The sequence below is a fragment of the Eufriesea mexicana genome, unplaced genomic scaffold (assembly GCF_001483705.2).
Source record: "Eufriesea mexicana isolate 0111107269 unplaced genomic scaffold, ASM148370v2 scaffold2646, whole genome shotgun sequence".
NCBI classification, from domain to species: Eukaryota; Metazoa; Arthropoda; class Insecta; order Hymenoptera; family Apidae; genus Eufriesea; species Eufriesea mexicana.
The window spans coordinates 318,444-343,182 of record NW_016910740.1 but is presented as its reverse complement, the minus strand read 5'-3'; the positions used below and the strand labels follow the sequence as shown (position 1 = coordinate 343,182).

General features: G+C 26.2%; 4 protein-coding genes across 8 annotated transcripts; all 4 read left to right on the top strand.

The window, feature by feature from the left end:
- Positions 1-30: 30 nt before the first annotated feature.
- On the top strand, positions 31-7,967 carry Set2 (SET domain containing 2). Its single transcript, XM_017903973.1, has 14 exons — positions 31-101; positions 958-2,585; positions 3,083-3,736; positions 3,795-3,914; positions 4,001-4,129; positions 4,222-4,423; positions 4,494-4,591; positions 4,679-4,844; positions 4,948-5,590; positions 5,674-5,731; positions 5,822-6,180; positions 6,496-7,280; positions 7,369-7,704; positions 7,812-7,967. Exons 1-14 carry the CDS (start codon positions 99-101, stop codon positions 7,965-7,967), a joined length of 5,337 nt encoding a protein of 1,778 aa, XP_017759462.1. The 5' UTR covers positions 31-98.
- A 2,241-nt stretch (positions 7,968-10,208) lies between these two features.
- On the top strand, positions 10,209-12,636 carry LOC108550308 (activating signal cointegrator 1 complex subunit 1). Of its 4 annotated transcripts, none has more exons than XR_001890410.1 (7): positions 10,209-10,540; positions 10,608-10,717; positions 10,847-11,165; positions 11,287-11,450; positions 11,551-11,678; positions 11,749-12,105; positions 12,185-12,636. XR_001890410.1 is itself a non-coding variant. In XM_017904019.1 (6 exons), exons 1-6 carry the CDS (start codon positions 10,332-10,334, stop codon positions 11,872-11,874), a joined length of 1,056 nt encoding a protein of 351 aa, XP_017759508.1. In that variant the 5' UTR covers positions 10,209-10,331; the 3' UTR covers positions 11,875-12,636. The 4 variants fall into 4 exon arrangements, 1 of the variants encoding a protein (XP_017759508.1); XR_001890409.1 differs by having other exon boundaries at positions 12,167-12,636; XR_001890408.1 differs by having other exon boundaries at positions 12,164-12,636.
- Positions 12,637-15,602: 2,966 nt separating this feature from the next.
- Positions 15,603-17,410, top strand: LOC108550332 (uncharacterized). The gene is made up of 3 exons (XM_017904057.1): positions 15,603-15,779; positions 15,936-16,117; positions 16,192-17,410. The coding sequence occupies exons 1-3, from the start codon at positions 15,606-15,608 to the stop codon at positions 17,408-17,410; spliced, it is 1,575 nt and encodes a 524-aa protein (XP_017759546.1). The 5' UTR covers positions 15,603-15,605.
- A 1,222-nt stretch (positions 17,411-18,632) lies between these two features.
- Positions 18,633-23,063, top strand: eIF4A (eukaryotic translation initiation factor 4A). Of its 2 annotated transcripts, XR_001890415.1 has the most exons (8): positions 18,633-18,694; positions 19,661-19,778; positions 19,869-20,016; positions 20,099-20,208; positions 20,492-20,767; positions 21,077-21,528; positions 21,657-21,853; positions 22,997-23,063. XR_001890415.1 is itself a non-coding variant. In XM_017904090.1 (7 exons), the coding sequence occupies exons 1-7, from the start codon at positions 18,672-18,674 to the stop codon at positions 21,799-21,801; spliced, it is 1,272 nt and encodes a 423-aa protein (XP_017759579.1). In that variant the 5' UTR covers positions 18,633-18,671; the 3' UTR covers positions 21,802-23,063. The 2 variants fall into 2 exon arrangements, 1 of the variants encoding a protein (XP_017759579.1); XM_017904090.1 differs by having other exon boundaries at positions 21,657-23,063.
- Positions 23,064-24,739: the final 1,676 nt, after the last annotated feature.

The following is a 24,739-nucleotide window of genomic DNA, read 5'->3' as shown; positions in this document are numbered from 1 at the left end:
AATTTAATAATTATAAAAATGTGCGTTATTAAAAAATGTTCATGAAATATTTTAAACAATGATTGTAATTAAATTACAAAACGCAATTTTAGCGACATATGGTAAGTACTCAACAATTTATACAATTTAATTTAAATAGTATAAAAGTAAATACATATTTTGATAAAACAATGTTTATCAACTTTTAATAAGAACTATTTCTGTAATAGTCTTAAACATGTAATATTTAACAAATGACATTTGAAATTTTAATTCCTGTGTAATGTGAATCACTACACAGAAAATAATGAATTGGCATTGGTTATAAGTCAAAATTTTGATTTTCATGAAAGCTATGAATAATCCATTTTGGAGTAATACACAAATGGAGTACCTTTTCATTGCAAGTTCAATTGCTCAAAGTTTTTAAGTAATCGCTGTTCCACATACATTTTCTCTTTTTTATATAAAAGAAATAAAATTATTAGAAGAAAAGAGTAAATATGTAACCTCATTAATTATTTTGTGACCTATAATTTATTACATAAACAAAATTTTTAGTAATAAGATACTACAATTAATATTTACACTTATTAATTATGAATATTTGTAATATTGTTCATAATTATTATTATACAATAAAACTAGGATTTAGGAGATAAAAGACTGTAGTAAAACAAATGGTGACATTTATTCATACTGATATATTCACTTTTGATTTCAATTCTTGTAGGTAGTAGAAAACGAATATTTTTGTTATGAAAAATTAGGTAATATAGTTAATGTAATTAGATAGTATTATTGTAATAATATTTTAATAATTTTCATATCCAAAATTATATAGTATATATTAACAATATAACAATATTATTAAATATAATGAACTTTAATTTGTTTAGAATCATATTTATTTCAATGATGTAACATAGTTATAAACATTATAAATTATTTTCTATTCTATCTTTACATACATTTCAGATTAAAAATATACATGGAATCAAAATGGCACGTAGACGTAAAAGTGAAATGAAATCATCCGTAAAGACATCACTTAAGTATGTACCTGTCAGAAAATCTAGTAGACAAATAGCCAAAAAGCAATTAGAAGAAAAGAAGGTAAATGGAGATGTTTTACAAATATCATATTCAAATGACTCAGAAGATAGTAGAAGTACTGCAGAATACCAAAATCAAGTACTTCCAAAAAAGAATCAAAATTCTTTAAGGAAACATAACAAACATAAAAATATTTCTAATAGTAATGTAATTGTAATTAATGAAGAGTGTTCATATTCAACAACATCCCAGTATAAAAAAGATAGTAGTGAAAGTGATAGTCAAGATGGATTAGACATTATAGTCAATCAATCTGATAAACTTAGTCCTGAAGATGTTCAACAAGTAGTTGTTGGTAATCCAAATAAGGATATTATAACTGAATCTGATTCTGCTGAAATTGAAATATGGCCAGAAGATGTAATAGAAGAAACTATAATATGTGAAGAGATGGAAGTTAAAGAAGAAGTTAAAGATAGTAATTACAGTTTGAAACAAGGTAACAATGTAATAGTAAAAGAAGTATTACTTGTAAACAGCCCATCTTTAGAAACGACAAATTTTGTAGGATATACTGTGATACAGAATGAAAATGGTATGGAATCGATGTTAGTAGAATCTGATTCAAGAAATACACCTAATAATGAATGTTACTGCAATACGCAAAGAGATGTGTGTAATTTGCATAAAACTAAAATGGAGAATTCTATGTCAGCCTTATGTATAGATGTGCCAATGACTTCTAATGATAAAAATGACAAATCATCTAATTTAGAGAAATCGTATACTTACAGTAAAAATATAATTAATGCTCAAGGAGACTTATATACCAATAAAGGTACATGTATAAACAGATTGCAAGAATGTTTATCTAATGACAATGTGTTTTGCAAGATAGATAACAAACTAGCAGATATGCAGATTAATGAACCATCAAAAGAAATACAAAAATTAGTTAATGATTTATCTAATATGGAAAGTATAATGTCTCCATTACAAATTGCTGGTAACACACAAAAAGTAATACCAATAAATGTTGATGATGAAAGTAGTTCTTCAATATTGGATAAAATGGAACAATTACATGAATCAAATAATTCTGCTGTGTTGATTGATAATGTGGATAAGAATATTACAGAATTAAATAAATCTGATTCCTGCAATGATAAAGTGGAGTGTACAAATCAGCATTTACTAAAATCAAAAGTTTTATCAGATAAAAGAAATGGAAATCAACGGAAAATGGTAAATTTACAGCAAGTTAACGAGGAACTATATGGTGACAGTGAAATAGATAGCAAAATTGATGGAGAAGATACAAAACTATCCAGTAGCAGTGATAATAGTAATGATACACTCTTATCTATGAGTAACTGTAAATTAATGGAATTTGATACAAAATGTAACAATATTTCAAATGATATTGATAAAAAAGTTGAGTTTAGAAGTAGAAGTGGTAGTACTGATACAACAGGTTCGGAAAGTGGATCAAATAGTTCTGGTGTAAGGAGAAGTAGTAGAATTAGATCAATTGGTTTAATGAAACAAAGGTATGCATTTTAATATATCAGTATGCAATAAAAAAGAATGTAGAATATATTTTACTAAGCGAAATTAAATTTGTCATTTAGTATTGGCATACATAAATAATATCTATATTTACATTGAACTTTAAAAATAATTTTATATGTATTAATTATATCATTAACATATACATAACATACATAGTAAAACATTACATATACATAAGTTTATATATACATATATTTTTTTTAAATTATAGCTTAAATTTTAAATTAAGTTTAACATGTAAACTTAGTGTATCACTTCTTTATTAGCAGTAAAATAAAATATAGTTTATTTAAATATTAAACATTTTTGTTAATATATGATATTCATTGTTTTTAACAGAAAATAATGTATACATCAAATTACATTTGTTTATTAATGTAATTAGTTAAATATTCTAGTAGAATTTTTAGTAGGTATTTAAAAAGTATTTGCTTTTTCATGTGCTATAAAAGATTTTTTGAATATTATATTGTAGATCTCGTGGTCGTGGATTAGTTACAAAACCAAATGTAGATATTACTAAATCAACTGTTCAGCAAGAACGAGAAAAAGTAACTAATAATGTTATTCCAATTGCTCAAGAAATGAAAATAGATAATCCACCTGAACCACAATCAGACAAAGAAATTAACATCAATAAGACAGCAAATACGTTTGAGTCTCTTACATTGCTAGCAACAACGTGTAATACTACAGGCTACGATTCAGATTCCTCTAAACCTGTCAAAGTAAAATCACGCTGGCGAAGATCAAGTGAACTTGAAATGGGTGGATCAAGTACAGGAATTGTATCTACATCAACGGTTGGATCTGTATTTGGAACTATAACTGCAAATATATCTGAATCTGGATCATGCTCAACATTTAAATCTACAACTGGAGTTTTGACAGACATTAATTCTTCAGATTCTACATCTGGATCAGCATCAGTTACAAATTTTCAATCCAACATAGATACAGAGCAAACAAAGGAGGTATCATCAGTTAACAGTAATAGTGTTGTGCAAATTCCCAAAACTGTAGGTGCAAGGATTTCATTACCTATGGTTCCTGAGACAAAAGACAGAGAAATGGAAGAAAGACTAAGTCAGTTTGAATATTTGCGCGAAAATTTATATTTGACAGAAAGGTACATAAATAAAATTATATTTATAAAAGTATGGGATGTACAATAATAATTCTTTTAGATACACAAATAAGGAAACAAAAAGAATGGTATGTGATTGCTTTTTAACAGAGGAAGAAATTGAAAGAGGAGAACTAGGTTGTGGGGAAGATTGTCTAAATAGACTTCTTATGATAGAATGGTATATATTATTTAAGATTTAAGTATATTAATATATTTAAATTAAACATGAAATATATAAAATGAAATATGTGTTATATCTTTTAGTGGACCTCGATGTGTAGTAGATGATCGTTGTACAAATAAAAGATTTCAAAATTGTACATATGCAAAGTGTGAAGTATTTAGAACAGAAAAGAAAGGATTTGGTTTAAGAGCTATGGTTGACTTGTTGGCGTAAGTAGGTTTAAATATAATAAAAATATAATAAAATTATATATAGTAATTTGTTTTATTAAAGAATTTTTTTTTTTTTTAATATATATTAGAGGAGAATTTATAATGGAATATGTAGGTGAAGTAGTTGATCCAAAAGATTTTCGACGCAGAGCAAAAGAATATTCAAAAGATAAAAATAAACATTATTATTTTATGGCATTAAAATCTGATCAAATTATTGACGCTACCATGAAAGGGAATGTTTCCAGATTTATAAATCATAGTTGTGATCCAAATTCTGAAACACAAAAAGTAAGTATATTTAGTAAAAATAAATTCTAACTCATGTAGGGTTTTATCTATATGATTATAATTTGTGCAGTGGACAGTGAATGGTGAATTGAGAATTGGCTTTTTCAATAAAAAATTTATAGCTGCTGGTGAAGAAATTACATTTGATTATCATTTTCAACGTTATGGGTACGTGTTATGGGTAATATCAGTAGTATTTTAATATATTAAACAAAAATGTACTACTCATTTTTATATATTTTATTGCAAATTTAGTAAGGAGGCACAGAAATGTTTTTGTGAAGCACCCAATTGTCGTGGTTGGATTGGAGAAACACCAGAAGAAGAGAAAGAAAAGATAGAGAAGAAAGAAAAGCGTGAGAAAGATATGAAAAAGAAGAAAGGGGAAAAGAAACAAGCTGATTATATGGAAGATGAAGATGTAAGTAATTTGTTTATTTTTGTTTTTGTTAAATTGGCTTTTTAACATCTTTCTAATTTAAAATTTAATTTTGCCATTAAATTTATTTTTTATGTTATTTTAGTTGGAGGATGAAATAGACAAACTATGCTCAGGTGGTTTAAAAAATAGAGCTCATACATTAACATTAAGTAGATTAATGGTACGCAGCAGAGAATTAGAGCACAGAACTCGTCTCTTACGTCTTATACAAAGCGGAGAACAGCCATGTCGAAGATTATTTTTGGATTATCATGGTTTACGTTTGATTTGGAGTTACGTTATGGATATTTCTACAAACGATTCTGACGAAGCACAACAATTTCGACTAGAAGTTTTGAAAACTTTAAACACACTTCCAATTCCTAATAAAACAATGTTAATGGATAGTAAAATTTATAATGTAATAGAAAAATGGTCGAGACGATTATACTTTTCTCTGAGTGGAGATTCTCCAGAAGATGATCAAGGAAAAACAAAATCAAATGGTGACGAATTACAAATAAACTATGACAGTAATGAAAAAAGAAATTCTTATCACTTATCTGATGCAGACAAACAAGAAAACAGTATTGAAATTACTGAAATAAAATCTGACAATACAGATCAAAATCTTATTCCTGAATTAGCTCTGAGTCTTTTAGCTGAGTGGTCAAATTTGAAAGAAGTTTTTCGTATACCAAAAAAAGAAAGGATTGAACAAATGAAAGAACATGAAAGAGAAGCAGGTAATGAGATTAAATCATAATTATAATAATATGCAATCAAATATTTTCATTCAATATTTTATAGAAGGTATATTTTTTTTTAGATCGTGGATATAGAGAAGAATTAGAAAAAGAAGAAAAAAGAGGAACATCATATGATAGGTATAAGTTCATAAATTGATAAATAACTCATAATTAAAGAAATATTTAAAACTCATTAATATTTAAAATATGAGTTTTTTTATATTACAGACATAGATCTGATAGATATGGAAGAAACGAAGTAGAGAAACGTGTCGGAAGACGAGGACGGGAATCTCCAGAATCTGAGCACACTCGAACAAAAGACAAAAGAATAGAAGAAAGGAGTAGCTTAGTTCCAATTCCACGAATGACTAAATACGAGCGTAGACAATTATTCGCTTTAAAAGTAGCTAAAGAAGAAGAAGAACGACAACGTCGTCAACAACAAGAATCATGGCAAGATCATGAAACTAGATGTTTAGCATTAGGTATAGATCCTCATACCACAGCTATGGTAGATCCTCAAACAGGATATCCTGTTTTTTATAATCCATCAATTGGACAATGGCAACAGTATCCTACACAAGGTTTTAATTTACATATATATATTTTACATATTAAGGTGTATAGTTTTCAGATGATGTGAGTCAAAAAATTTTATTATCATAAACAATTTTTATTACTACTATAAAAGGACTACATAACTTACCTACCAATTGAATTACATTTTTCAACAAATTTAATTTGTAAAATTTATGTAGAAAACAGTTACGAAAACTCACTACTAAAAGTTTTTACAATTGACTTACACCATTTAGAAATTAAGCAATTCATTTTCTGTTAAATGTTCTATTATGTATTATATTTTCTGTATATATTATTTAGATACAATTTTATTATAGATGGAGAAATAAATCAACAATGCACTCCAGTGTATGTAGGTGGACCACAAACAGTACCTGGTCATACTCAGTCTGGAATAGTACCGCAAAGTTCACATGTCTTACCACCATCAATTTCTTCTGAAATATCACCTGGTATATCGAATAATATACCTTCAGGTGTACCTCCTGTAGTATATACATTAAGTCAAACGCCTGTATTTAATCAAACCACAACAGCTTATTCACTATTATCCCATTGTCATCAACAATATCCTGAAGGCCAATTGCCACTTTCGAATAATTTAGTTCTTAGTGGAACATCAGTTACAATTCAAACTGAATCTCGTTATGAACATATTGAAAAGCAGTCAGATCAACAATTTCCTACAACATTTAGGCAGGCACAGCTTGAAATACCTCCTATAGATTTACCACCTAAATGGAAAAGTGCTATTGATGCTAGAGGTAGAACATATTATTATCACGTAAAGGAACGAATATCGCAGTGGTTACCTCCTCCGCCAGATCATATTGGTGTTCAACCAGATTCATCATCAACTTCGGAATCTAGCGAAGAATCTAGTTCATCAAATGAAGATGATGAAGAAATTGACGAAGACAATAACGAAGATTCGAAAAATGAGGAGTTAAACTTAAATAATACATTAATAGAAAAATCATTAAATGGTTCTAAGCATAATGTTGCTAAAAAAAGTACCGTACATAATGTAACTGCGAATTTAGGATTTTTTCCGGAAGGCAAGAAAAGGAGGGAGGGTTTGGTTCAAGAAAGAATTATTAGTGTATGTTTGCTTTATGTATTTGTTTTTTGTTACAATTAATGTGTATTCTTGTACTTATTATTATATATTATGTTTGTATATTATATAGCCACGTCGTGAAGAAGATCGTATAGACCATAAAACGCACAAAGGAATAAAGGAAAAGTTACGGCGACAAAAAGAAAGAGCCAAATTTAAAGAACACGTTGACAAGATACGAAGACACCGACGTAGTAATAAATCTAAATCGCATTCACGTCATAGCATAAATAAATTACAATTACCTTCATCCGATTTATCTACAATGTCAGAAAGAAAAATTAAAGATACCTTTAGAATAAATATGGCAAATGTCATGGTACATTTTTTGAATCCATATAGAAAAAATGATTGTAAACAAGGTAGAATAACAAATACGGAAGATTTTAAACATCTTGCGAGAAAGGTATGTTTAAGAAGAAAATTTTGTATAAACTATTAACAAATTTATTTAAATTTTATTTTTATATGGTAACACTAAACTTAATTTCTCAAAAATGTTTTTTGTTTTAGCTTACACATTTTGTACTTGCAAAAGAATTAAAACACTGTAAAAGCGTTGATGAATTACAATGTAATGAAAATGTTAAACACAAAGCTAAAGATTTTGTACGTAAGTATATGAGCAAGTTTGGTGCAGTTTATCAGAAAAGTACTGATGAAGATTAATTATACAATTTATGACATGAAATTGTTATTTATTATATGAATCCTTACTTTAATATTGTAATATATCTACTAAAATGTATCTAATTAATGCCTGTATGTAGATATATCTGTAATTATTATTATTGTAATATAGATCAATTTGTACATGCTTCATAAACATTCTGGTAATTTAGCCACTAAGAAATTAGTGAATTTTTAACTTCGTACATTCAATGTATAAACTTTATATTTTCATTTAGTACAGAATAATATGTATGTTACATCTTTTAAAAATGCATTTTATGTCCTGCTATAATGTACATCTTGCATAATTATGTCAGGCATTGATCTTTTTCATGTCAGTTTCAAAAAGTGACATTAAATATTTTATTGTCAAATATCAATATTAAGAATTTTAAATATTGTACATACTTATAAATTGTAAAAGAATTTTTAACTGTTTCATAAAAGTAAGTTGCAATATCTCCTTAATGTGTATAAAAAGCAAATGAAATTAAAAACAATAAATTTTGCATTTACAATCTTATTTCTTATATATTTGGAACTTTGTATACTATAATTTAAAAAATGAAAGCAATATAAAATTTTTCATGAAAGAAATTCTTTATTGTCATTGTAATTTATTGAAGTTCTTCTGAAAAGCATCATTTTCAAAGTTTTCAAAAATTAATATTTCTAATAAAAAAAATCTATTTTGTTTTCATATTTTTTTCCCCTTTTTTTTATAAGAAAATTTTATTTGAAAATTTACATAGAATAAAAAGAAAAAAAGTTATAATTTATGTCATAAGTTATGACATTATTTTTATTAAATTTTTTTCTTTTCTATTTTAATATTACAGTTTGCTCAAAAAAATTTAATTTTGCTTTAAAATTTAATCTTTTCATTAATTACCAAATTTTTTAATTTTAGTAATTTATATCATTGCAGACTTTTCGTAAATTGTAATAAACACTTATATTTTGTTTTAAATTAATTTATAAAATATTTTAGTAATTTTTATATATCATCTATAATTATCTTTAATTATTTTTCTAAAGAAAGTTTTCAAAGAATGTCTAAGATTTTTCAAATTAACTTTAATTTATGATGTACATATAATATACACACATATGCAATGCAGTGATGTTCACCTAAATTTCAATAGGGTATTGTGCTTAAATTTCAATGATTTATCCCTATTATTCTTTCATAACTTAGTTTCTCGAATTGAATGGAACCTAATCTTTTTAACAAAATTAGTAAATAAATATAGTAGAATAAACGAGAAAAAATAGTGTGTCAAGCAACGATAATTAGAATTTTAAAAAAGCATTACATACATTATAATAAATCGATCATTTATAAAAATAAAAATTACTGCATTTTCTTACTTTATCATTATAATAATGATACCAACAGATTGGTAAAGTCCTTCGGATGAAAATGAATCGAAATACAATATATGTACCTATGGAATAGTTAAATTGATTATTAGTAAAACTTATCCAATTTATGTTGTGTTTGAAGTCATTTTCATTAGGAAAATCCCACTAATTTGTTAGTACTATTATTATAAAAATAAAGTGAGAAGCGTAGAAATCTTTATTTTTATAATTCAATGATCTATCGTGATGCATGTGACATTCTTTTGAGAGTTAATTGTAACTTGGTACACTATTTTCATTACTCTCATTTTTTCTTATCAAGTAACTAGACTTAAACTCTAGATAATTCCTAGTTTGAAATCGTTATCTGTTTTGCGAGAATTTCAACTTCGAATCCTGATTTGCTTAAATTTAAGTGAGCGTTACTGTAAATATTTTTTACATATGTATAAAAACATATTAACATATTATATTAAAAACATATGTATCTAGTTAATAAACTTATTAAATATAAGATAAAATAAAATGTACAATATAATACTATCATAAAAATATTCATTATTTTATGTACTTATAATTATTTAATCAAACATTATATATGTACTCTGAAATCAAAAATCAAGATGTTACATATGTCCTAATTATATATATATTTATTTAACTGTATGCATAAATTTAACAAACTTTACATTTTTTAATAATTATATTTGCTCTATAAAGGATAGGTTACACATGTTTCATTACATTTAATACATATTCTATACAAATATAACATAATTATTAATCATTTTTTTTAATGTTGATATTGATTAATATAAAGACTGATGCGCAAATTTATTCATTGAAGTTACATGAAAATACGAATTTGTTAAAGTTTAATGAGGATCTGTCATATGTTAAACGTTTTTTTAGTTAAAGATTCTTGTTGTTTATTTAATGTGAATAATTCAGAAAGTACTTTTATAGTTAACATATAAATAAAGTAGTTTTTAATCAATGAATGTGCTAAACCCCGAATTAATTTGGGTAGATGGTCGGTGTTATAGATTCTTAGGAAATACCGAATTGTCACATAGCCGCGATCCTTACTTTGAAGAAAATTATCAAATGGATTATAAAGATTCTGAAGATGAATGTTATGATACTGACATAGAAATTGTTCCATATGGGGCGACTACGTTTAAACATACATTTTATGTACCAAAGTAAAAATCATTAGCTTAAAAGTATATTATTTAAATTTGTAACAGTATTAATGCTATAATATTTTAGACCATTTTTTCCATTTATTGTTGGATCTAAACATGCAGTACGTAAAAGATTACAAGCTGAAACTGGAACTTTAATACAAGTTCCAAGATTTGGTCAAGGTGGAGATATTGGTAATTACATCTTGAATTTCTTAAAGTATTAATTTAAACATAAAGCTTTGTTTTTATAGTAAATAAATTTTGTTAGTATGATAAATATGTCTATATCTATATATTTAATACAATTATCTACTTGTCCAGTAATAATCGGTGCCAATCGTAAAGAAATAAGGACAGTGCGTCGTAGAATAAATTTATTAATCGAGGCAACAAGAAAAAAAATAAAAAGTACACACTTCTTGTCAATACCTTTAAATGAAGGTCATATAATAATGAAATTTAATATGTTTAAAAATGAAGTATTAACAAATTCAGGAAAAACATCCAGAGGTGTGGATGAAATGATTTTTCAGACACCAAGTAAATTACATCTTACTATTGCATTATTGACATTACTTGATGATACAGAAAGGAATCAAGCTTCAGAAGCTTTATATTATTGTAATGAGCATATTATAAAGTAAGAAAAATAACATGATTTAAGAAATATCTTTTGTTATTATATATTTAATTTGAACAAAATTATGTCATAAATATTTTATCCATATCTTGTATAAAACTTTCCTTATGATAAATTGCAGGCCTATAATAGAAAAATATGGGCAGATTTCTATATACATACAAGGAACTGAAATAATGAATGATGACCTTAGTGAAACAAAAGTTTTATATGCAAAGGTATTTTGTAAGAATGAAATTTTACAAAAGATTGCAGATGAAATTGTAAATTATTATTCCACCATAGGTAAATCTACATACCTTTTTAATCTTAGAAAATAATTAATCATATATTAACATCCAACATAGCATTAAATATACTGATAATAGAATAATATATTGTATAGGTTTATTATCTAAGAAATCTGAAAAAGTTAAATTACATCTTACTCTTATGAGTTCGAGATTTAAATTAAAGAACGAAGAGGAACATAGTGGCAAATTTATAACATTTGATGGAACAGAAATAATGAAAGTAAGTATATTTAATTACTTGAGCTATAATATATAATAATATTATAACTAAATAATTAAAAAATTTATAGACTCATGAAAATACATTCTTTGGAGAAACCACATTAAAACAAATTCATTTATCACAACTTGGTACAATTAGTAGTAATGGGTATTATCAAGCAATTGCAAAAATTAATTTACTTGAAAATTTATAAATGATAAGTACCATTATTATATCTATACACACAGATATATTTTAAAACATAAAGATTATAAGATGGTATCATATAAGAGAAACTTGCTTGACAAATCAAATACAATGTTGCGTGTGTATATGATCACCATCCGGGATCGCGTATGGCTATGTATTTGGCGAGTGTTTGCACGAATTGGGCAATAATTCTATGCTGACTCGTGAAATATAAGGAATAGAAAAAGCGACTAAGGTAATACGACATGGTATAATCGGCTCGAACGGTATAATGCAATTGTAAATTATTGTAGCAGCCTCGATTAACCCCTTAGCTTACGATGTCATGGGAAACGTCCTACAGCAATCGGACTAAACGTAGACAGCTCGTGTGAGAAACACGGTAATCGAGTTAAACGTCTCTCAAATGAGATGCGACAATCGGGTCAAACCTACACACCACGTCTCAGAAACGTAGTATATCGTTCGGGCTACATGTGATAAACAGTTACTAAGTCGTTAAAAATATCTTTCAAAAGAATATTAACCCTTTGAGCGCTGAGTTGTGCGACGTTAAACGTACGCTGTGGACCGCCCAATTCTTATGACAGAGCACGCGCTGGGCTGCCTGCTTTTTACGACGAAGCGCATGCTGCGCTAACTGAAATTTCATTGCAAAATATGTTGATTGTAACTGAAATAATTTGAGCAGTGACTGCAAAAACCTTAACAGGACCATTTATTTCATTAAGCAATAATAACATATAAAAAATACAATATACAAAATACAGCAATAATAACACAATATAAAAAATAGTAAATTATATCTTTTAAATTGAAAATTTAATAATTTTATATTGTGCATCTATTACAAAATTATTATTTTATAAAACTATACAGCGTTCATAACCCAGATTGAATGGTTGTGTGAGAACCCATATATGTGTTCATAGCCCAGATTGAATGGTAGGTGAGAAACATACTTATGGCACTCACAGGGTTGTCTTTTCGAGGTCATTGTATAGTGATATTTTATTTTCTATTCAAAAACATTGGAAGCGATTGGTTATTGAAGATGATACCGACAATGAAGACTACAATCAACAATCAGAGTCATGGATTAGGACAGAAAAAACTAAGAAATCAAAAATCTAGAATCAAACGGAGATTAAAAATAAATAAATCTTATAAATCTTCTTTGCAGAATAATCAATTGGTAGTCATTATTTATCAAACATCTTACAAAATAAAATTAGTTGTATCCTACACATGAATTTACATAGCAAAAAACATGTGCAATTTAGGCCACTTCAAACGCTCAGTCACAGCATAGAATGGTCCGACGCGTAACCGGTCTAGCTGCTGTTTATAGCCCGCGTCATTGAAACTTAAATCGTAAGGCAAGGAGTTAATGACGAAATGATGGCATTAAAGCCGCTAACACTCATGCCTAACTAAATATTATTTGTACCATTTAAAATTAATTCATACATGGTCAGGTTTGATATCATTTTAATCCTAAGAATATTAATACTCGGACCATATTATTTTCTTAATCATAAAATAAAAATGATAAGAAATTTAATTTTTTCTGGTTTGATACATCAGTATTGGTTAAACTATGATTTATATGGACTGCAGATAACATAGAGCTTTACCTTAAACAGATAGTCTCGGAAATGGTGAGAATAATTCTTGCCTATATATGCGGGTAGATTCGTGACCGTATACACGAGCAATATTGTATTTTTTAAAAGATATCTTTACATATCTTACAGTTTCTTCAAGATAAGTAAACATACAATGTTGTGTATTTTTATGATATTAATACAAAGATTTATAACAAGGAATAATTTGTAACTAATTATTAAAATTTAATCAGCCTTCTATATCTTTTAAATTTAAATTATATACTTTTTTGTTTATATATATTTTCATATCATTGTAACGTAAATATCTTAGATTCCATTATTAGATAATTCAATGATTATTTGCAAAAAGTATTTTTTGAAGATTGTACAAAACTTTCAATGTATATTTATGTATATTTAAAATATGAAAAAAATTTTTTATATGTTTGTGTTTACATGTGTTATAATTATTACTACTACTATTACTTATAAACTAAAAGAATCTAAATATCAATGATAATTTTAACAATTATTAATACTTTTTCTATTATTAGATATGTGTAATGTCAGTTCTGTTAATGTTGTTTGATAACAATAGTTTATATTTTCTGTATTATATATGTATAACAATATATATAATAATACTGGTTTTCATGTTGCAGTATAAATTATGTTTATTCACATATTTTTTATTATATGGGTTTAGCAATAATCAACAATAGCAAACAAAAATAAATATTTTATTGCACGAATAAAAATATCTTTTGACTTATTTTTCTAGCAAATATGTATAAAGGAAAGCTAAAGTATTATGAATTCAAATGCATAACAATTTTTTAATAAAAATTTTAATATAAATTTTTATTTTTTATGATTTTAGTCCCAGATATTTTTATCCTTTTTATACATCTACTTTATTTTGGTAGTTTAATATACTTGATCTTTGTTTATTTAATGAATATTTTACTTCTGTTCATTATCAAAGGTTATCAGGTATTCATGAGGAGTTTAAATTTTTATAATTATATTTTTATATAATTTTAAAATAAAATATTTTTCTATCTTCGTAATTCTTTTTATTTCTCTTAATGTTATTTTATTATTTTAACAATATAATATCAATTTATAGTTTTTATCATTTTACATTTAATACTACAAATGTCACAATTGTTCAAGAACGCATGCGTTATAAATATTAAAAGAGTGTCATACATCAAAATGATAGACGAATCAAAATCATATGATAGTTTTATCAAGTTATATACGTATAATGCAATTTAAGTTCTCGATTTTTATCATTGAAATAACTCTAACCTCTTTTCTCTTGCATGTAATATTGCTACGTAATATTAAAATTTATAAAAAAATTAATTTACTATTACTAGTGATAATTAATTTTATATAAGAATATTTTAAACATGCAATGATACTTAACAAAAAACTTATTAAAAGAGCTTATTAACGAAAAGCTTATTGTCAGTTAAAATTAAATGTCAAACTTTGTTTTATGGTATATTTATCAAATATTCAAGTTATTTATATTATATGTATATTACACACACACGCATATATATATTTATATACATACAATTATTTTTATTATATACATATAATACATATACATATAATGTATATAATGTATAATCTAATATAAATAATTGTCATGATATTAATTTCTAATATACTGAATGTAAATAAAAAGATCAATAGAATTCGTTTAGCATAATATATTACATATAAAATACTATTTTTAATTACTTAATACTTTTAATAACTTTTTTTTTCATTATACACAGTTTTGTCATTATATTATGTAAATTTTTACAATTTTTAATATTTGTAATTATTTATTTTTATTAACAATTACTCCAAAAGATATCAATATTTTCATTATTTTAATATTATTGCAATAAATAATCAAAAAAACTTTCATATTCATAATATAATTTGATATTTATCAAATTTATTTTTTATATTTTAATATTTATTACTTCTTATAAAAGTTTGTAAATTTACAAAACATAATATAATGTATGTTGATTCTTCTATGATATATGATGGTCAATGGACAACATACTGTAAAAAATTAATGTTAGATTATTTAATTTTTTTAGGTTTATAAAAAATGCATGGAATAAAAAGAATAATAGTTTTTTGTACATTAACAACTATTTTACCAATTATACTTCTTATAACACCATTGTATTTACGTCACAATTTTTATGCCAATGTAGTATATGCTGTAACAGATTCTGACATATTAGAAGTTACAGATGGTATTTCTACAATATTTTGCTCTGTAAGATCATTCTTCATTCTAATTAAATATTACACATAGTAAAAGTACAATATTTTTTCTGTAAATGAAACCATGAAAACAAATTAAATGAATGTAATACATGTTAGGCACAAAATTATATATAAATTACTGTTATCAAGATTATTGTTTATATAGGCTCATACTTTACAAATGAATAGAACATTTAATGCATTTCAAATGACGCAAAGACCAAAGATAACTTCATACAGGAAACATATACGTCTTAAGAAAAGTATGACTTTACCAGATGATACACTAGAGTATTGGGGATTTTATCTTTTAGAAGGAGCAAATGTAGCACTTTCGGTATGCTCAAGGTAATATAATATTATAGTGTGATTTATTATGTCATAGAATTAATTATTTATATATGAAATAATTACTTGTATAGATTTCAAGGTGCTTCTATACTTGTGGTTAAAGGAGAACGCAATTTACGAACATGTGGTGTGTTGGAACATCATAATACACAAGTTGTAGAAGGTATATTTTTACCAGAAGCAAAGAGACAAGTTAAAGTAACATTTAAATCGGATATAGAAGAAATTAATTCTAATAATACTATTACACAAGTCAATTATAATGATACATTAAATGATATTGAAAATAAGCTATTATGGAATATTAGCACAAATAATACTGAGCAAGATATTATAAATCTTTATTCATATCCAAAAGAAAATCTTACATTTAATAAGGAAAATCATGAAAAGGAATCAAACAAATTACTTTGGGATGAAAATACTCAGCAATACATGAAATCTATACAAAGAAAAACTGTATACAATACCAGAAGATTAAGACATGCTAAAAAGAGACAATATAAAGAACAAATGAAAGAAAGAAGGAAATATGTTGTATTGCAAGAAAGAAAGAGAACACAAGGAAATATTAAAATCAAAACTTACATTAAAAAGGATACAAATGATAAACATAGTTTAATTATAAATAAGTTGCAAAGGAAATTAAATTTAGATGAAAATAAAGAAGATAATATTCAAAATGGAATAAAAATACAAGACAAAATATTGGAAAAAAGAATTAAAAGAAATCAAGAAGTTGTCAAACCAACATTTTTACTGGATCAAGGTGTTAAACATGGTGGAAATGCTGGTAAAAATGCAACTGATACTGATAATGATTCTTCTGTATCTAGCTTTGAAAATGAATTGTTTAAATGTTATGGAGGCTCAATTTTAATGGCTCAAGAATTTGCACCTTCTGAACAGTGTACCAATGTTACATATTTACTTAATGGTAAACATATGCAAGCAGTACATAATGTTGTAGAAGATGGTTACTATTATTATATCTTTTATAGTGATAATGATATTGTATCTAATGATATATATGCATTATTTGATATCTATAAACCTATATTTCATTATGGGAATGTAACAAAGTCTTGTATAAATCAAACAAAATGTTCTTTTTCAATAAGTTTATTATCTTCTGATAGAGTAATTGTTGAAGTACCAACGAAAGATGATCTTGAATACGAAATAGATAATGTTAATTTACTTTTATCAGTTTGTCATCCACGTATGGAAGTATACATAATTTTTCCTGTTGCAGTATTATTCTTTATTCTTGGTTGTGCTTTTATGTAACATATTTTATTGTATTATAAATGCAACATTTTTATTTTCCACATACTATGTATGTATTTTCAAAAGAACATAAAATAATGTATATTAAGTATTTGAATTGTATTCAAATCACGAATCATTAAAAGACATATCCAATAAATACAAATTTTTAAAAAAAGGAAATATAAAAAATATTATCGATGTATGTATTAAGAAATATATATAAACATTTAATTTTATAATATAAAAATATATAAACTGCTGTAAATAAAACAAAATTAAGAAATATATGTATATACATCTATATTTAAGATATTAATGTTCTTACAGAATAACTATAAAAAATTGTACAAACTGTATATTATAAAGTATTTACATCTATAATTGTGATAAATAAAATTTGTAAACTTACAATAAATATATTCTTAGTTTATTTTGTTAAATATTACTTAAAAATATATTTTCCTATTACTAAATTCTTATATTTTTATTAGAAAATATAGAAAATTAAATTTAAGTTATAAACCCAGTTTCATACAAATATTTTAATAAATTATTAAAAAAACATTTGTTATTATTTATGTTTTAGATAAATTTTATTATACAAACATTTATTATAAAATATTAAATCGATAATTCAATTTGCAATTATACATATAATATCGTAAAAATTATAATAAATAATATTAATATGTTTATATGAATTTTAGTAATTGAAAAAATTATTGTATAATAAAATTATCAAAAATTATTATTTTTACATAAAAAGCAAATATGTTCTATAATAAAGTATTTAGAATCCATTTGCTCAATATGATAATTATAACTATTAATTGTATAATTATTTAGTTTAATAAATGGTACTATAAATTTGCCTGAGATAAAAATATGTAAAAACATGCAGATTGTTTTAAATAAAATTAAAAATATAAAATAAATACGTATAAATATTCTACAATATATTTGCATTTGCCTCACACACCCCACTAAGAGTTTGTAGAGGATTGTGGGTAATTAACGTACTTCCCTTATGCGCAAGAGACATTTGAAAAAGCAAATATCATAAAAACCAAAAAATTGTATAAAGAACAATTATATATTTTAAAAAATTTATATTCTGAAACATTCAAATTGTTTTGAATACATTTTACGTGCTCAATTACAAGAAAAGTTCACTGAAAATTTGAAGACTGTTTGCAGCGCCATTGTGCGGCACTCATAAGAATATTCCTTGTGACGCAATAGGAACTCGTCCTTTCCGTCGACCTACCGTGAGTGGAACATGTCGCATACGTCTGAGCGAAGGTAAGTTCGGTTTTTCACGCATAATCGAAAAAGATGCATGCTTTCTTACGTTTCACAAATTTTTTGTTTATGTTGTGTTCCTGTAAATCTTGCATCATGCGCAGCTAGACGTCGACACTTAATGATATATTCTTAAAAAATAGTACCGCAATCAGCGAATGCATGGACACGAGACTGACAACATGGCGTGCATTCGTTTTTGTCACATTGTTCGCAAAATTAATGTTAATCTCTTATTTCTATTACTTTTTATAACCTTGATATTGTTATGATTATGAATCACAATAATTGTGTATAAACTAAACGCTAAAACTTGTCAAAAATATATTTTAATCTTTATCGTGAGAATTGTATGCTACTTATCGTGCAAACACGTTTTACTTTGCATTTGAAATTACGTAATAAAAAATTAATTTTTTATAATTTGAACAGGAAAAGCAATACAAAATAAGCAATATTGAAAATGCTGCACAAAATTATTTATGTTATACATCTTATAATCAAGACATGTCTTACTTGTTCGGGCATGCTTTCGAGTGAGTCACTGTCAACGCATCTATCAAGTCATCGATAAATTCATTATCATACCTACTTAATGATTTGTCTCAAATATCTTGTTGTTATATTTCTATAATGTTCAATATTTCTTAGTAAGAAATTATTATATTATTAAGATAACAAATCTTTTAAAATTTAACGTAAAATTAAAATACGATGACGTTGAATTTTATGTTTCAAGGTCGTCAAGATTGAAGATTATTTATACCATTTTGCTTTTATTTTATAGTAAACGTGTAACTTAAAAGTCAATGCATTGAAATATTTATTCATTTTTGCTACCTTAATTAGAATTAAGGATTAAAGTAATGCAAATAAAATAAATATTTTATAGAATTTTTATGCAAATCATATATGTTAAGTATCTATAAAATAAACTAACAAAATAATATGTTACTTATATTGCAGAAACGATGATCAATGGGCAGGAGATCCCAAAAATGGTCCTAGTGAAAGTGTTCAACAAACATACGATGGCCCTCCTGGCATGGAGCCTGAGGGGGTCATTGAATCTAACTGGGATGTTGTAAGTTAACAGTTACTATTAATATACCTTTTATTATGAAATGTGAAATTAGGCATCAAAATTTACATAATCTGTAAATATGTAAATTAGGTCGTTGACAACTTTGATGAAATGAACCTTAAAGAAGAATTACTGCGTGGTATTTATGCTTATGGCTTTGAAAAACCATCTGCAATTCAACAACGTGCCATTCTGCCATGTATAAGAGGACATGATGTGATTGCACAAGCACAGTCAGGTAAAAAAAAAAAAAGAAAAAAATATATATAAATTTTATTCGAACAATAACAAAATTGTGTTACTAATTTATTGTTGAATAGGTACTGGCAAGACTGCTACATTTTCAATCTCTATTTTACAACAAATTGATACCAGTCTTAAAGAATGTCAAGCTTTGATTCTAGCCCCAACTCGTGAGCTTGCTCAACAAGTGAGTATTAATAGATCTATAACGTTAGCTCATTGTTAAATGAGTAAGTTACTTTTGAACAAATGTTTTTGAGGAGGTTTCTAAAAGAAATTGTAAAGAATCCATTCTAATGAAAATAAACAATATAAAATTAAAAAATAGGGTTAATTGTATGTATTGTAAATCAAGTTAAATAACGAGATAATAAGATAAGTTTACCTGAATGGTTGACAATGAACATTAATTATATTTATCAGACAAGTAGAATTTCGTATAAATTTCTTTTTCTATTTCTTTGTTTTAGATTCAAAAAGTTGTTATTGCTTTGGGCGATTTTATGCATGCAGAATGTCATGCATGCATTGGAGGTACCAATGTACGCGAAGACATGCGAAAATTGGATCAAGGTGTTCACATAGTAGTTGGTACACCTGGTAGAGTTTATGATATGATTAGTCGACGGGCATTACGAGCCAGTAGCATCAAACTGTTTGTACTAGATGAAGCTGATGAAATGCTCTCCCGTGGTTTCAAGGATCAGATTTATGATGTATTTAAATTATTACCTCAGGAAGTACAGGTACATAGAAATAGAAATTCTAATTATATTTTTTATATTAATGATAAAAGTTTTATATGTATATTTACTTATTTATAAATTTATGTTTAAATCTTTTCATAACTTTTTAAATTGGATAACATAAAAACATAGATTTTAACATAGATCATACATCTTGTATTTTCAAAATTTTTATCATTATTTTGAACTAAAAATAAATTATATAAGCAGTTCGGTATAATTTTATTGTAGTCAGATAATTTTATAGACAATATTCAAATAAATTTATGCCCATTAATAAACTAATATAACAAAATTTTAACTTTTCAGGTCATATTACTGTCTGCCACCATGCCATCAGATGTGTTGGATGTATCCAAATGCTTTATGCGAAATCCAATTCGTATCTTGGTTAAAAGAGAAGAACTTACACTAGAGGGTATTAAACAGTTCTTCATTTACGTTGAACGTGAAGAATGGAAATTCGACACTCTTTGTGACTTATACGATACATTGAGTATCACTCAAGCAGTTATTTTCTGTAACACACGGCGTAAAGTAGATTGGTTAACAGAAAATATGCGTACTCGTGACTTCACAGTTTCTGCTATGCATGGAGATATGGAACAGAAAGAAAGAGATCTCATTATGAGGCAATTTAGAACTGGATCATCTCGGGTCCTCATAACAACCGATCTTTTAGCACGTGGTATTGATGTTCAACAGGTTTCACTTGTTATTAATTATGATTTACCTTCCAATCGTGAAAATTACATTCACAGGTAAGAAATACATTCTGATATATAATATTTGTATATTATCTTATAAACTATTTTTTGAAATTTATTTTTTTTTTTAAATAGTGTAATGTACAAAGTGTAAAAAGTAAAAATATTGAACTGTATTACAGAATCGGTCGAGGTGGTCGTTTTGGTCGTAAGGGAGTGGCAATTAACTTCGTAACAGAAGAAGACAAACGAACCTTGAAAGATATTGAACAATTCTATAATACTAACATCGAAGAAATGCCAATGAATGTTGCAGATTTGATCTAAATCTGACTATTGGCTATAATTCATTATAATTAAAAAAAAAAAAAAAATAAAAGTAAGTGAAATACGGAGCTCTCAGCTGATCTCTCATGGTGTGTGAGTATATATAGAGTGAGTTGGTGAACTATAATCGCTTATGTAAACGCGATCTACCGAATTATTCCAAACGTTTTCATCTCAATTTCATTTTATAATAGTAGATTACAGAATTAGATATCCGTTACGCTAGAAAAACTAGTACTATTATATTATAATTATTACAATTATCACTACGGATACTACTATACTGCTATTTCCTACCACTATTGCTCGTACTATTATTACTGTTACTGGTATATACTCTTGCGCTACTCTCTTCTTGTTCAATATTTATTACTACTACTTTTCCCGCTACTATTCCTACTATATAACTCTCTACTACTAATATCTCTGATACCCCTATTATTACCACTACAAATACAGAGATTGCTGCAATTTCCAGTACGAATTAGTAGCGTTATCGCATCGATAAAATATAATTATTACGACCACTACTACTGCGAGAGGGGAAAAGGGAAAAACACTGAAGAGTGAAGCAATTTTGCCAACTTCAGTTGTTCTTTTACCTCTCTTCTATCTTAAATCAGAGATATTTTCTATTTTACGTAGATGCGTCCACAATCTTATCTAACGTGCCTAAATTCTGTTATGGACTTCAGATCTTTTATCTTGAATCATTTTATTTCGTCTTCTTTCCTATATGACTTTCCCAACTGGATGATTTATTCTATGTTTCGTGGTCCCTCTTCAACACTTTTACCACCGCGATTACAACGTGTTTGTCTAGGCAGAGGTTTAGTTGGGTATTGGAAGGGGTATTTTAATCACAAGCGTTGCCGAAGGAGATGTACATTCAGATTTTAGATGATATGAATTTTTTGTATGTCCCAAATCCCAAGTACATACCTTCATTAAGAAATAAAATGTTTGACCTTTTAATTGTGGTTTTTGTTATTGCATTCATTGTTGTACTCAAATACTTGAAAAACAATTTTATTTCATAATGGGAATCCAGATGAAACATTTAAAAAGAAAAGAAAAGAATGAAACCGTGTGTAAATTAATACGACATATTCATCACCAGACCATACCGAGAACAAGTTCTATGAACTATATACATTATCGAAAAAGTTCTCACAGTTTTTATTTGTATTTGCAGGCAATTTTGAGCGGTCCAGAAATGAGGGAGATATTTTTGGAAATAAAGACCAAATTTCGTGATTCAATATAGAAGTTTTGTAAATCGATTACCTCTCAAATTTCCTGCCCTTTGCAGGTTATTAACAACATAATAACAATATAAATGTCGAATTATTTATATATACGCTTGAATTATTTATTTTTAATGATTATAGAAGCCAGACTTTTACACGATCATTTTATATCTTGTCAATAAAAAAACGTATAAAAATATTTTTCATTTCATTAGTTGTATATTTGTGTGCTTTGTTGGGAATAAAATTTTAATGTTTCGTATAATGTGAGAACTTTTATATATATCTTCGTAAAGAAAATGTTACAAATAAATATCTGATTTTTCTAGCAGAGTCTCATGTTGTAACGTCGATAATAGTTTTCGAAAGTTGGAGTAATTTCATACGACTTTTGATAAATTCACTCAGTTCTTGTCGACATTTAATATTACTGAAATGATTTACGATATATGCCTTTCGTATATATACGGACTTAGAAAATGCTCGAATTTCCGAAAACTGTCCATTATTACAATTTTGTAAATATTACAAATGATCTTTTTAGATGGTGGACCATTGTGAGTTTTATTGTATTTATACATTATACAAGCAATATTTATGGTTGAATTGAACTACTATGATCGACATAATAAATGTGGATGTCGTTCACATACAACCATTGCATCAATATTTTTACTTGTCTATATTTATTTTAAATATTTGTGTTTATTTTACGTTAAGCGAATTATGAGGCACGTTGCTAAGGCCATAGTAACGGATTTTGGCCTTCATACCCTTCAATGTAACATAATAGATAATACTTGGATAACCCGGGAATCATGAGAACAACTACTTTCACTTTAACGTAATTATTTACCTTAATCAAATAATATATAATGTATATGTAACAAAAAATAACTTATATAATTGTGTACTGTATTTGCACAAAGTAATATTAAAATGGTCGAAAGCTAAATTATTCTCAATATTGTTGCTTCAATAAATGAATTATTACAAATTTGCTTTCACAAACCAGCTGTTGAAAATTTGATCTTTTCCAATTTCTAATGATTCTTGTGAACTATCGATAAATAACTAATTTATCAAATGATCATTAATTACTAACTTTATGAATTATTGATATGTCTTACTACTTCTTGTAGTACTCATATTCTTGACATACATTGTTTCAAGAGGAGTGCAATGTATCGTAATATATCTAATGATGTATTGAACTTCGACAATAATTCGAAGTTTTTATATCAAATACGTTTGTCCAAAAAAATTTTAAACTATTAATTTTTACATTACCCTTCAATAAATCGGGTTTATGATACGTCTATCATTGCTATTGAAGGCAGAAAGTAAAAGTTTTAATAATGAATTTCTACTTTCCCATTCGAAAACAAATCGATTTTCAACTGAAAATTCTTCAGCTTAAAAATAGCAAGTGATTCGTAATTGTGTCATAAACCTTATACTGGTAATAAATGTTAATACTTATACTTCTTATACTTTTAAATATGACATTTATGTATTAAAAAAATACATAAATCAAATATGTAATAACGCTTCAAATATCAGAGTTAAATAGTATTTAAAAACTATAAACAGATTTATTAAATTAATTTATTAAAGATTACCTAATAATGTCAGTAGATCTTATTTCATTATTCATTTAAACAACTTGTTATGATACATTTTTCATT